At 37.6% G+C, this 12975-nt stretch overlaps 1 protein-coding gene across 1 annotated transcript in view; it reads right to left on the minus strand.

Moving 5' to 3' along the window:
• Positions 1-6846: 6846 nt before the first annotated feature.
• Positions 6847-12975, minus strand: part of LOC139040077 (uncharacterized) — a 106451-nt gene continuing 100322 nt past the window's right edge. The window contains exons 5-7 of the mRNA XM_070483524.1: positions 12905-12974; positions 11748-11828; positions 6847-10427 (exon numbers count right to left, since the gene is read on the minus strand). Of these exons, the coding sequence (XP_070339625.1) occupies positions 11749-11828; positions 12905-12974 (150 nt within the window). The 3' untranslated portion in view covers positions 6847-10427; position 11748. The remainder of the gene's footprint in view (positions 10428-11747; positions 11829-12904; position 12975) is intronic.

Below are 12975 nucleotides of genomic sequence, written 5' to 3' on the forward strand. Positions count from 1 at the left end.
ATTTATTAAAATTTTGAGTTCTAAAAGCAAAATGCCTACAGATCTCATGGTTGGAGCCTTATTGATCTTAAATGGTTATTGGCATGGTATCAAGAAGGATAAAGACAGGATAAGAAATGAGCAACATTTCAATAATCCCTGGAAACAGATAAATAGTTTCATTTGAGTAGTTCCGATTAGTACAAAAACTAATGTCTTAAGTGAATACTGTTTTTTTCCAGTATCATTTGTGGATATGTTAGGTTTCTATAGCTTTGGATGTTCGCAGAATTTGCCTGCCAATTTTGGTAGCCAAGAGTATAACAGGAGCAGAAATGAATGAACCACCAAATAGAACACAGCGCAACATACGTCTAAAAGTACTCTGTGTTTTGTTGATTGTGGGGTAAAAATTCAATCTTGGCTGGACAGGGCAACAAGAACAAACTTTTATCCAGAGTATAGGTTTCCAAGTACTCACAGTAGGAGGAAAGATAGGGATGGGTTGGACAGGAGCATGAGGTTGCTCCAGTCTTAGGCATATTTATGTGGACAGCACAGCAAAATAACTCTACGCCCTAATTAAGCTAATTGCTAGAGAACAGAATATGAGAGAAGACCTTTCCTAATGTCTTCAATTACTGTCATTACCACTGCTAAACAACCAACAAAACATTTTAAAATGGTCCCCCATGTCATTTGCCATCGTGACATTATTTTAGGGAGGGCCCAGATTTCTAATAAACTCTGCTTTCTTTATAAGCATTAGGAAAATGGAAGAACTTCCTCCACATGGAATGAGAACATCCTTCCATCACTTCTGCCTCTAATTTTGACATAGCCAAGTCAATCAGTAAAGGCGAATTACAGTTGACATCTTCACTGTAGGGCAAGAGAAATCAACTTTGACAACAATATTATTCATTTGGATTTGTTTGTGCCCCAAATGCAGTTGGAAGCAAAAGCATAACCAGGAGCATGTGATTCTACAGTTAATTTACAACTTTATTGAAGTATATTCTGCCTACCTCTCCCCTCTCTCCGTCACAGAATAAAATAGTGTTCCGTACTTACATAAGGAAATTTTAAAGAATTAACTGTTGTGGGAGGTCACATCTTAAATAATTTAATTAAGCTTCTTAGTAAGAACTGGATAATTGCCTAAGCAATTGCCAGCTAAAATAATGACAAAAGCGAAACGGAGTCCTCTGCTGCAGGGTGTAAGCTGAGTAGCAGCAGTGGCTTGAGAAAGCATTTCTCTCTGCTTATTTATTCATATTTACTGGACTCTCCCACTGCAGGAAAAGCCTGAGGGCACAGTTAGGAATGGCTAAATGTGGTGGCATGTAAGGTAGCTTTTTATCTATCTATCTATCTATTTATTTTTCTTTCTGCATCTTACAAGGGCATATAAATACAGGAAAAATTACCAGTCAGCAGTAATTTTGTTGCTTGAGCTGCATTATGGGCTGTCGTTGTGTGTATACGTGGATTTTTCATCATCCTAAAAACACTAGGGACCAATTTTCATGAACATATGTGTATCTGATTGAGATATTACTGAGCTTTTATTGTCATAGTACAAGCTGTACTTTCTGGTTGAATTAAGAGAAGAGAACTTCAAAAGAAAACATGAACACATTTAAAAAAGAAAAACATTTTCGTGACTCCATCTTCTGTTTTCCACTCATATATTCTGATCACCGTAGACGACGCGAGATTGTTGTGTAATTTTTACACTTTATAGCTGTGAATTTATAATACCCACATTGGGATTGTATGGTTATGACAAAGCACCGCATGACCTCTTGTGAGTGGGACACAAGATTACTCAGGTGAACAAAAGCTTTCTCTGAGATTAGATAATTTCACAAACAGGATTTATTCACGGGACCCTCCTAACGCAGGAAAGGCTTACTGTCTGGGCAGCAGCCAGCCATGTATTCAGTGTTAGTAGGAAGGCAGTCCAGTCGGTCATCTGAACAATGTCAGGGTGTGTGTAGCGTTTGAAAGGGAGGCCCATAAGAGGATCCCTAGGAGCACAGTCCTGAATGTTGGGAATTTATCAGGGGAAAAAAGTCAATTCTAGAGGTTGCCAGGGGACCAAAGCAGCAGATGTCTACTTTAATATTCTGATGGCCACTGGCCTTTGGAGCATCGTCAATGTTTATGAGGACATAAGCGCAAGCTCCCAAATCTGAGATAAGTCATTCTAATTCCACCTTATGATTTTTTACTGCGCAACCTGATTCTCATTTCTACAAAAAGAGTCACTAAACGTTACAGTTACTCCCACTAGAGCTCTTATCAATTTATTTCTTATTAAAAGGTAATTACATGATTTAAATATAATTTTGGGGAAAATTGCCTAAAATAATATTTTCAAAGTTCAGTGCTAACAGTGGTTGGAAACATGCATATACAAATGAGTCATTATGACTCTCACTCTCTTTTGCTTAAAAATGGATCATAGTCTATAACCTGTTTCAAAATATTTTTCAAATTAGTTCTGTGTTATGAACATTTCCCCATATCATAAAAATATTTTTCTATAACATGGATTTTAGTATGAGTATTATCTAATTAAGTTAGTTATATTTTTTGATATTTCAAAATTTTGGTTAGCATCATTTGTAGCTTTTCTGAATATGCCTGTACACATTACTACTGTTATTTCCTGGAAATACATAATCTGTAATGTAGGTTACAAAATCAAGTGAGTATCTGTAAAGCTTTTGACGAGTACCACCAAATGCCTTCTAGAAATATTTTGCTCATTTTACTCCCACATTTGGAGCCCCTTATTTTTAACATGCTGATGTTGATTTTTTTTTAAAGTAACATGGACAATTTAGAGTATAACGCTTACAAAGCATCAATGTGTGAAAAGAAATGTGTGTCCATCCGCAGTTGGTTTGTAGCTGGTCATTGCTTGATCTGTGGGAATAGAACCATTGTATACAGCTCCACAAGGACAAAAACCATTGGCACCTTTTCCCTGAATTTCCAACATTGTCTGCTAAAGAAACTCTTCAATGAAACCACCCAAGTACCGCCTCAGAAAAAACTCATGGCCCCAGACAGCATTTTACTCTCACTGGGTCTCCATTTTCTAATTTCTAAAACCAAGAATTAATCTCAATCATATTTATTCTCATTGCATCAGGACACTGATGGACTCACAGTGACACAGAGTGAAGAATCACGACAAAGAGAATATTACTGTTGTGGGAGGAAAATGTGACAAAAGTGAGGGAATGTCATTTGGAAAAATTTTAGGGGAATCCTAGACACAAGACAAGGTATGATCTATGCATATCTCCACAACTGGAGTTGGAGTGACATTTATGATTCTGGAATTTAAGGGGAACTTCTTTCCTGCTCTGGGAAAGAATAATGAACTCTTCTCTGCTAACAGACTGCCATTTTCTTAGCATACCTTGTGAACTGCCATTTTTGCCACGTTTAGATTAAATCGTATAATTTGCAAGTAGACTGTCAAAATAATAATAATAGTGATAGAACTGTCAAAGGTGGAATTCTGATTACTGCAGTTAACCAAAATCAAAGCTTCGTATCAGGGGCCGGCCCCATGGCCGAGTGGTTAAGTCTGCATGCTCCGCTTTGGTGGCCCAGGGTTTCGCCAGTTTGGATCCTGGCGTGGACATGGCATCACTCATCGGGCCATGCTGAGGTGGCGTCCCACATGCCACAACTAGAAGGACCCACAACAAAAATATACAACTATGTACTGGGAGGATTTGGGTAGAAAAAAAGCAGAAAATAAAAAGGAAAGATTGGCAACAGCTGTTAGCTCAGGTGCCAGTCTTTAAAAAAAAAAAAGAATTTAAAACATTTCATTTAAAAAAAAAAAAACTTCGTATCAAAGACTCCTTCAAATTAACATGGTGGGATAGAGAAGAGTTCTAGGCATCTCTAGTCAAGTAATTAGGAGGATTGGTGTAGACGTGATGATATAACATGAAGGAAAACTTGTCCAGCCTTTGGAGATTAACAGACCTGGATTCGAATCCCTGCTGTGTGAGACTGCATGCATTTCTTAACCTCTCTGAGCTTCGGTTTCTTCATATATTGAATGTGCATAAATTTTCCTTTGTATTTTCTTTTTTCTTTATTCATAAGGATTCAAGAAGATAAAGTGTATAATGACCTGAATGTAGAATAAAATATTCAAAGAATGGTAATTATTATTACTAGAATTAAGTGTAAAACTGCATAGAAATATCAAATATAAATGTGTTATCCAAGTTTCTTCACAGCTCTCCCATCCACTGGCAAATCCAAAACTTTTAAGAGTATGCCTGGAGTCATCATATAGCCCACTAAATAATTACCCCGTTTAGTTTGATCCAAATCCCCAATGATTATTAGCGATGAACTGTAGTGGGCTAGGTCCTAAGGTTATAGAGAGAAATAACTCACAATTTTGCTCTCTGAGAACAAATAGTTAGAAAACAACAAATAACTATCTGAAGATAGAGGAAAGTTTTCATCTCTACTCCTTCATATACCATTCTTGAGTTAATAATCAATTACTGCTTGCCAGTCTCCCATTTTCCAGCTTAATACATGTAACCATTTGTCTTTCCTCACATGAAAACTACTCAATTTCCCTTCTTATTTTTCTGGACTTTCCCTAGACTTTGCCAGCTCCACTATGACTTTTGTTTTGAAGACTCATCTGCGCAATGTACTTGATCCACTCCTTAATTAAGAATCATGAAGGAATTCTGAATTACCTGGGAAGGAATTATTGAAATTAAAGATTACCCGTGAATATTTCACTTTTAAATTCATTTGAACATTTTCATTGGTTCAGCTAATTATGCACTTTGTGGAAAGAGACGGGATATTTACTTAAGGTTAGACTAGCAAGTAGAAAAATTTTCAAAAGCCAAAATAAGTATCTCTTGCCCTGGAGAAAGTGCGAAGGAGCAAAATTTGCAAAAGACTGCTGTTTTTCAGGTTGGTGGTTTGGAGCAATCAATCTCAGAAGTGACAAAAATAATTCCTCCTGTGGAAAGAAGATGAGAAGAGCTAAGCGCGAAGGCAAGATGAGAAAGAGGACTTTTCCTCATTCAACTTCGTTATATGAAGCATTAGATTAAGAACTGAAAAAGTTCTATGTATGACATCACTGCCATCATATTAAAGTAAGACACTTCAAAGACCGAATGGAAATGATTGAGGATTATTCTCTTTCTAGAGTTAGCTGTGGCATATTTTGTCTCCCTCCTTTTTTTTACCCTTCAGTGCAAATAACTGATAGTTGACTGTGTGAGATGTCAAGTGGGGGCTGGTTCAAGACCATCACTCTCCTTGGAATATAAATGAGTGTATGCAGAGTACAATGAATGGTGACAAAAAAGACAAGGCATTCCTACTTCCATTCTACAATGGACAGTACCTTGCATAACGAGGATGACTCTGACATTTATTTCTCTTCTTGTGAGTGGAATCAAGGTGGGTAGACTTCTTTCCTTTCCCCTCAAATACTAGCTCAATTCTCTGAATACTAGAACATTATTTGCAGATTAATTTATTTTGTGGATTTTTGAATCCAGTTTGTTTTCTTTTTGCAGCGTTTCTTAGGAGAGATTGAACAGAGAAAGGAAAGAAAAAGAAAAAAAACACACATTTGGGTGAGTAACAGAATTAACACACACTGGAGCCTTTGATAGGTGGGAGCAGGGTTTGTTCAGAGCCAAGTCCGCTAGAATTTTGAAAAGGAGAAAAGAAACACTAAGGCATTTCCGTTCAACTTTTGGTAACATGTTAATTTTTGGTTTATAATTAATTTAGGACCATTAACATTATATGGGGGAAAAAAACAAAATTCCCCCACAGCATCTCAATTCTCCTGTGGAAGCATATCCAAAATAAATGCTGTCCCTTGATACTGTACCATGAAATACATTTCTAAGAAACCGTTGGCGCCTTTTCCCTGAATTTCCAACATCATCTTCTAAAGAAACTCTTCAATGAAACCACACAGGTACCGTCTCAGAAAAAACTCAGGGCCCCAGAGAGCATTTTCCAGCCAGTTAGCTGGATGGATTCACACTTTTCATATTAGCCAAGAGATGTTCAGGATAGCATCCATAGCATAGGGATCTCTTCAAATATTTTAGACATATTTTTCTAATGAGACTGCATCCTGATCTCTGTCTGTCTTTCTTTCTTTCTTTCTTTTTTTTTAGGCAGATTAGCCCTGAGCTAACATCTGCCACCAATGCTCCTCTTTTTGCTGAGGAAGGCTGGCCCTGAGCTAACATCTTTATATGTGGGACGCCTGCCACAGCATGGCTTGACAAGCAGTGCCATGTCTGCAGCCGGGATCTGACCCAGCGAACCCTGGGCCGCAGGAGCGGGATGTGCGAACTTAAACGTTGCGCCACCAGGCCGGACCCAGTGTGTGTGTTTCTATATGTCTCTCTCTGTATTTCTTTGTCTCTCTTTCTGTCTGTCTCTCCCTCATTTTAAATCAGTGTCTCCTCTACAACTCAAAAGGGAGACATTCTCATAAACTAAGCAACAGACGCACCCACATTTCAAGATCTTAGAGTATTTATCTTACTACTGCTTTCCAATGTCATTTAAATAAATTATTTAGCAAGTCTAGTCTACTGTTATTTATTAACTTATTAGCTTTTTAACATAGATATGAATTAGGAAAAGATATAATTTACAATAGAAGGAATTATGTAGGGAAAGGGTATAAAGTATGTATTAAGAATATAGATATTTTCCTCTATTCTAAAGAAAAAAACATACAGATGTTTCTTAGCAAGAAAGAATTTTGTCTCAGATTAGTTGGGGGAAAACAAAACAAAATAAAAATCACAAGCATTAGGGTCATTGTATTTTTAAAATTATAATTCACATACTATTTTTATAAGAATGAATCATGAAAGAAATAATACTGATAAAACTATATTATGATCTCACTTTATATACTATCAGTACTACCCTGAGACTCAGAAAAGTGAGGCCTCACACTGGGTCCGAGCTTCAGCGTCTCCACACTTTAGAATGTTTTATAAAATTGTCATCCAGGTGTGGTACTCCAAATGGGGAGCCACCTGCACCTGACACCAGTCCCTGGTTTCCCCTTTGAGGCATTTTCTGGTCCTCTATTCAAGTGTGGGGCTGAACAGACACCTGGAATCATCCCAGGCCTTGGGTGTGGGGAATGCTGAATCCAAGAGGATAGCCTGGCAAGTGGACCCTTTGCATCTTGATTACTGTCTTCCTTTCACCTCCATGTTTCTTATAATTCTTGACAACTTTGATGTTCATACAGATGGATTGTCCACTAACCTACCAGTTCTTTCGCTTCTTTAGAATCTACAGTGTTTCTTTACTCATTTGACTTTCGTGGTCGTTTAATTTCATGGCATACCCAAGACTTTGTCAACACCAATAACTATACCAATTCTAAAATCTTAATTTCAAACACTACTGTCTTTGGCCATCTATCAACTACTAACTTTCCAGTTCACTTACTCTAATTCTCCCACTCTAGCAATTGACTGATACGTCAATACCTCCAATCCATCAATAGCATTACATTTTCATTATCCATCAAAATTGCTTTGCCTCCAAGCCTTCATTTTTCTTCTTAAGCAATCTGGATCCCATGGTCTAGTACTATAACCAATTCCTTGCATATACTCTTAAATATGCCCTGCAATACCTGACACTAGTCAACTCAATCAGTCCCTTACTCAGTGCCAGGATCTGAGGATCTGAATACTTCTTGAAGTAACACACATGACAAGTTCACTATCACAAATAAGCACCAACATAGAAGTATACTATTTTAGCATTTTAAAGTAATCATTTTTTTCCCTATCAAAAATGACTTTTCTCCACTATCTCTCACCTGAAAGTTAAGGTGAGTTAAAGACTCATCCAGATTAAAGACTTGATTCATACTTCATAAAGAAAATAGATCCAGTTCAGTAAGAATTACTTTCTTACCAGAACCACATCTACCAATTTACCTACCTCTGTACCACATGTTGTGACTTCTCTCCTTTTATAGTATATCAACTTTCCCTGCTCCTGTTTAAAACCATTTATATACTCTGCATCTATTCCCCCATACCCTCTTAGGACTTCACTCCTGAAATTTCCCCCTTTCTCTCCTGCTTCACCTACTTCTTATCATTCCAATGGTTCATTCCCAAATGTATTTTAATATCACCCATCTTTAAAAGGAATTCCTTAGACCCCATATCCACCTTCAGTTACTGTTCCATTTCTCTATTCCCTTTGCTAGCAAGAGTCATCAAGAGTTGTCTATGTTCCCACTTCCTCAGCTACTCTTCTGTCCTTAGATCATTCCAATTGGATTTTCATTACCTTCATTCCATAGATCTTTCTCTTTTAATGTTACTAACAATCTTAATCTTTTGAAAGATGATGCTCAATTCTCTGTGCTCATTTTAAACCACATCTTAGCATCAGTTGACACAGCAGACCAATCCCCTCTTCTTGAAAGTCTTTGTGCTCTGGTTTTCTCCCAACACCAATGCCCACCTGGTTTCATTTGCAAGCTTATCTTATCATCCTTTTTTCCTCTTTTTTACTTGTTTCTTCTCCCTTACTGGACCTCAAAATATTAGAATGCTCTAGAGCTCCATCCCCAATCTTCCTCTTTTTCAGCTTTACCTAATTCTTAGGAGATTTCATTTATTTTCATAATTTTAAACACTATCTGTATTCTAAAGTCTCCAATTTTCATCTCCAGACCCGTCTCCTGAGCTCAGGAGTTATATTAGACCACGCTTTGGGTGCTCCAATAGAATATTGAATTGCCATCTCAACAGAACATACCCCAAAAAAGAAAGGATTAATTTTTACCCACAAACTATTCCAAATCTTTAGACATTTCAGTAAACAACGTCACCAGCACTTTGTCATTTAGAAATAGAATCTAAGAATTTTCACTGATTCTGCTTTCTTCTTATGCAAAGTAACTACTCCATGAGTAAGTCATGTCAGCTCTGCTTCTCAAATATTTTCTAAATCCAAACACTTCTTGCCAACACTGCTAAAATTATGTTGCAAGGTCAAAGTCATCTTGCTTGGACTATTCTAATAGCTCTCTAACTGGTCTCTCCACCTCTAGCCCTATCCTCCCACCCAGTGCTGCCTACCTCTCCATTCTCTCCACATGGCAACAAGAATGATTTTTTCCAAATTGAGGCTTTTCTCACAACCTTCCCCTGCTTAAACCTTTCTAATTGTTTGCAACCAGATTATCCTCAGCATGGATTACAGGTCTTTTATGATCTGACACTTACCTACTTATCTGATCTCTACTATCTTAATTCTTCCCCTGTTCCTTTTGCATACGCTACAGTGCTGTCCTTCTGTCTCAAATTTGACATGCCTATTGTTGTCTCAGAACTTCCATTTGCTATTCCTCTGCCTAGGGATTTTATTCTCTGAAGTTTCCTTGGCCGCTTGCTTCTCATCACTGAGATCCCAAATCATAAGTAACCTCCTCAGTGATGCCTTTCCTGACCACCTTAGCTAAAATGGACACCTGATCTCTATCACATTACCCTCTTTTATCCTTCTTTATAGTACTTATCAGTAGCTAGAATTATCTTAATCATTTTGTGCTCATCTTTAGTATCTCTTCTTAAACTCAAATAGAACGTAAGCTATTAGAATGCTTTGTTGTATCCCAAAACCTAGCAACGGAAGTGTTATTTTTTTTTTTAACTCATTAAATTTGTTTGCTGGACTAGCTACATCTGCCTCCATTAAGCTACAAACTGCTAAGCACACTTAACAAATTACAGCAACTTTAACGCACTCTCATCAGGTGATTGTAAGCAAATGATGAATAACAAAGTGACCCACTGCCTCAGACAATTGTCTACAGGTTAATACAGGACATCTCTACAACCCAGGGCAGACTGTGCCAGATCAGACTTTGGGGCAGTATGGTGGAGTTAAACCAAGGTACCTGGATTTCCTTCATGCATTGAAGAGCAATGATGATAGTGCGTATCAATAGAGGATCTCAGTGCCTTTGGGGTCTTTGGAAAGCAACTGGGTCATATGAAAGACTCCTCTGTCCCTCCTTTTCTGCATGTCAATCTTTAATTTAGAAGAAAAGAAAATTACAGCTCTCTATTTGGCTGTATTAAAATTTATGGGGCAGGGTGGTTTCCAAGCTGCTGCTCCTGCCGGGCACTGCTCTGATGATGTATGACTGCGACATGTCACCAGTGTAGCCGGGCTCTGATGATCCATTGCAGCAACAAGTCATTTGTCATACATCACTGCCTCAACAGCTGCCCCCATCCGGGCCTCTCCTGTCCACTCCAGCAGGGAGTCCTGGCTCAAAACAAGCTCCGTGTTCCTGCTGCACTCCCACGTCCACTGCATTCGCCATGTATTTCTTACTGTGAGTGGGAGGGAAGAAAAATAATTTTTAGTAGCAAACTCTATTGGAGTGTCTTAAGACTTTTAAAGGTAAAGGGTTCATATATTCTGATGCCATGACCTACTGCAAATGATGATTATGGGAGGTGCTTTATGCTTTTAGAATGCCACACTAATCCCAAAACTAGTAGTTAGGTAGCTATCATTTCCTGACAGCGAGTCTTCTAAAGGATTTACTGGCATTAACTAATTTAATCCTTTAACAGTCCCGTAAGGGAGGTGGTACTATTATCACCCATTTTACAGATGAAGGAAATGTGGCACAGCAAGATTAATTCACCCACTGTCACTCAGCTAGGTAAGTAGAATAAACTGGATATAGATCAAGACAGCCTAGGTCTGAAATCTTTGCTCTCAACCACTATGTCGTGCTGCACGCATGGACTTTCTTAGACCATCCAAGGAGTTCTGCATATAGGCTTATATTGACCCCTGCCTTCCAGGGCCAAATAAACACACAGACACAGGGCAGGCATTGCATTTAATTTTTGTAGTTTACTTGTTACTAGTAACTATCATCATTGATGATAACACCATTTAACAACTGCTTGTTAGATTCTAAGGGATATAATAGGTGCTTTGCTTATGTTATTTGTCTCCCAACCTTGCAAGATATTGCTCTATTTCCTGTTGTGTTTTAATAGATGGGTAGAGACGTAAACAAAAAGTTGTTGACAATGTTTTCAAGGAAGGCACATGAAAGGGGAATAAAGAGGGAAGACCAGATTGGGGACAGCTCTAAGTTGAAAAAGCGAATGAGTGACTGGAAATAATTTCTAGAAAATAGTTGAAATATCATTTGTTTACATTTTAAATAAATCAACCTAGTTACAATTATTCAAATGTCACTGAAACTAATCTATAGAGTATGTCTGTTCTTTTGTTCCAACTGACAAAGTTTTATGGGGCAGAAAAATCCCTTCACAGATTCATATTGTTTACAATTCTGAGCATCCAATTAAAACAGATTGATCCATGACAGAAAAAAATTGATAACTTGGACTGACTTAAAGTTAAAAACATCTGCTCTGATAAACCACAGATGAGCTTATATTTGTAAAAAACATATCTGATAAAGGACATGTATCCAAAATATACAGAGAATTCTTAATCTCAACAGTAAGAAAATAAATAACGCAATTAAAAAATAGGCCAAAAATCTGAATAGATACCTTACCAAAGATATGCACGGATAGAAAATAACTATATGAAAATATACTCAGCATCACCCATCATTAGGGAAATGTAAATTAAAATAACAATGAGATACCACTACTCACGTTATAGAGTGGCAAAAATCCAGAAAACTGCTGATACCAATGCTGGCAAGGATGAAGAAGAACAGAAGCTCTCATTTATTGCTGGTTTGGATGTAAAATGGTACAGTCACTTTGGAAGGCAATTTGGCAGTTTCTTACAAAGCTAAAACATAGTCTTAACCTAGGATCCTGCAATCATGCTCCGAAGTCATTACCCAGCTGATTTAAAGCTTATGTCCATCCAAAACAAGCACATGCATGATTATAGCAGATTTCTTCATAATTCTCAAAAATTGGGAGCAACCTTTCAATAAGTGTATGAATAAACTATGGTTCATCTGTATAAGGGAATACTATTCAGTAATGAAAAGGAATTGGCTATCAAGTCACGTAAAGACATTGATGACTTTTAAATGCATATTACTAGATGAAAAGAGCCACTCTGTAAAGGCCACACATTGTGTGTTTCCACTTATATGACATTCTGGGAGTGAAAAAAACTATAGAGACAGTAAACAGATCAGTAGTTACCAAGGGGTGGGAGTGGGTGAGGAAGCACAGAGGATTTTTTAGGGCAGTGAAACTATTCTGTATAATACTATAAAAATGGATACATGACACTAAGGGTTTGTCAAAATCCATAGAACTTTCCAGTACAAAGAATGGTCTTTAACAAAATCATTTAGGAGTGAGGGGGACCCCAGGATGTAACTGAACTGTATCACAAACATATGAAACAGCGGTACTCAAGGAGATAGAATCTTACTCAAGCACTGGTCTGAGTAACTTTGGAAATGAGTTAAATCTGTAAGACTAAAGGCAAAAAGAACAGTGCTTAAGCCCTGTTGCTAGTATTGGATAATATCACAAAGGATAAAAGAAATATCCGTGAGTGCCTACTGATAGAAATAAATTATTTAGTAAATAGATAAATGCAGAACAGCCAAATCTCCCATGCAGACTTCCAAATAATTTATGTAGATATTCTGCCCTCATTGAAATGGGGTTTAACTCCCACTCCTTAAGTGTGGGCTAGCCATATTGACTTCCTTCCAAAGAGAGCAGTATGGAAAAGGGAAAAAAGAGCACCTTTACCGTGGAGAAACCTGACAAACTCTGTCTCACCCAGGTGATCAAGATTAGTAATGATAGCGATAAGTTATGTTGATAAAATGTACCTTTGATATGATGGCATGTAAATGGCACTTGGCCTCTGTGGACTTCCTCTCCAAAACCCATAACCCTAGTC

The sequence above is a fragment of the Equus asinus genome, chromosome 13, assembly GCF_041296235.1.
Source record: "Equus asinus isolate D_3611 breed Donkey chromosome 13, EquAss-T2T_v2, whole genome shotgun sequence".
Taxonomy (NCBI): Eukaryota; Metazoa; Chordata; class Mammalia; order Perissodactyla; family Equidae; genus Equus; species Equus asinus.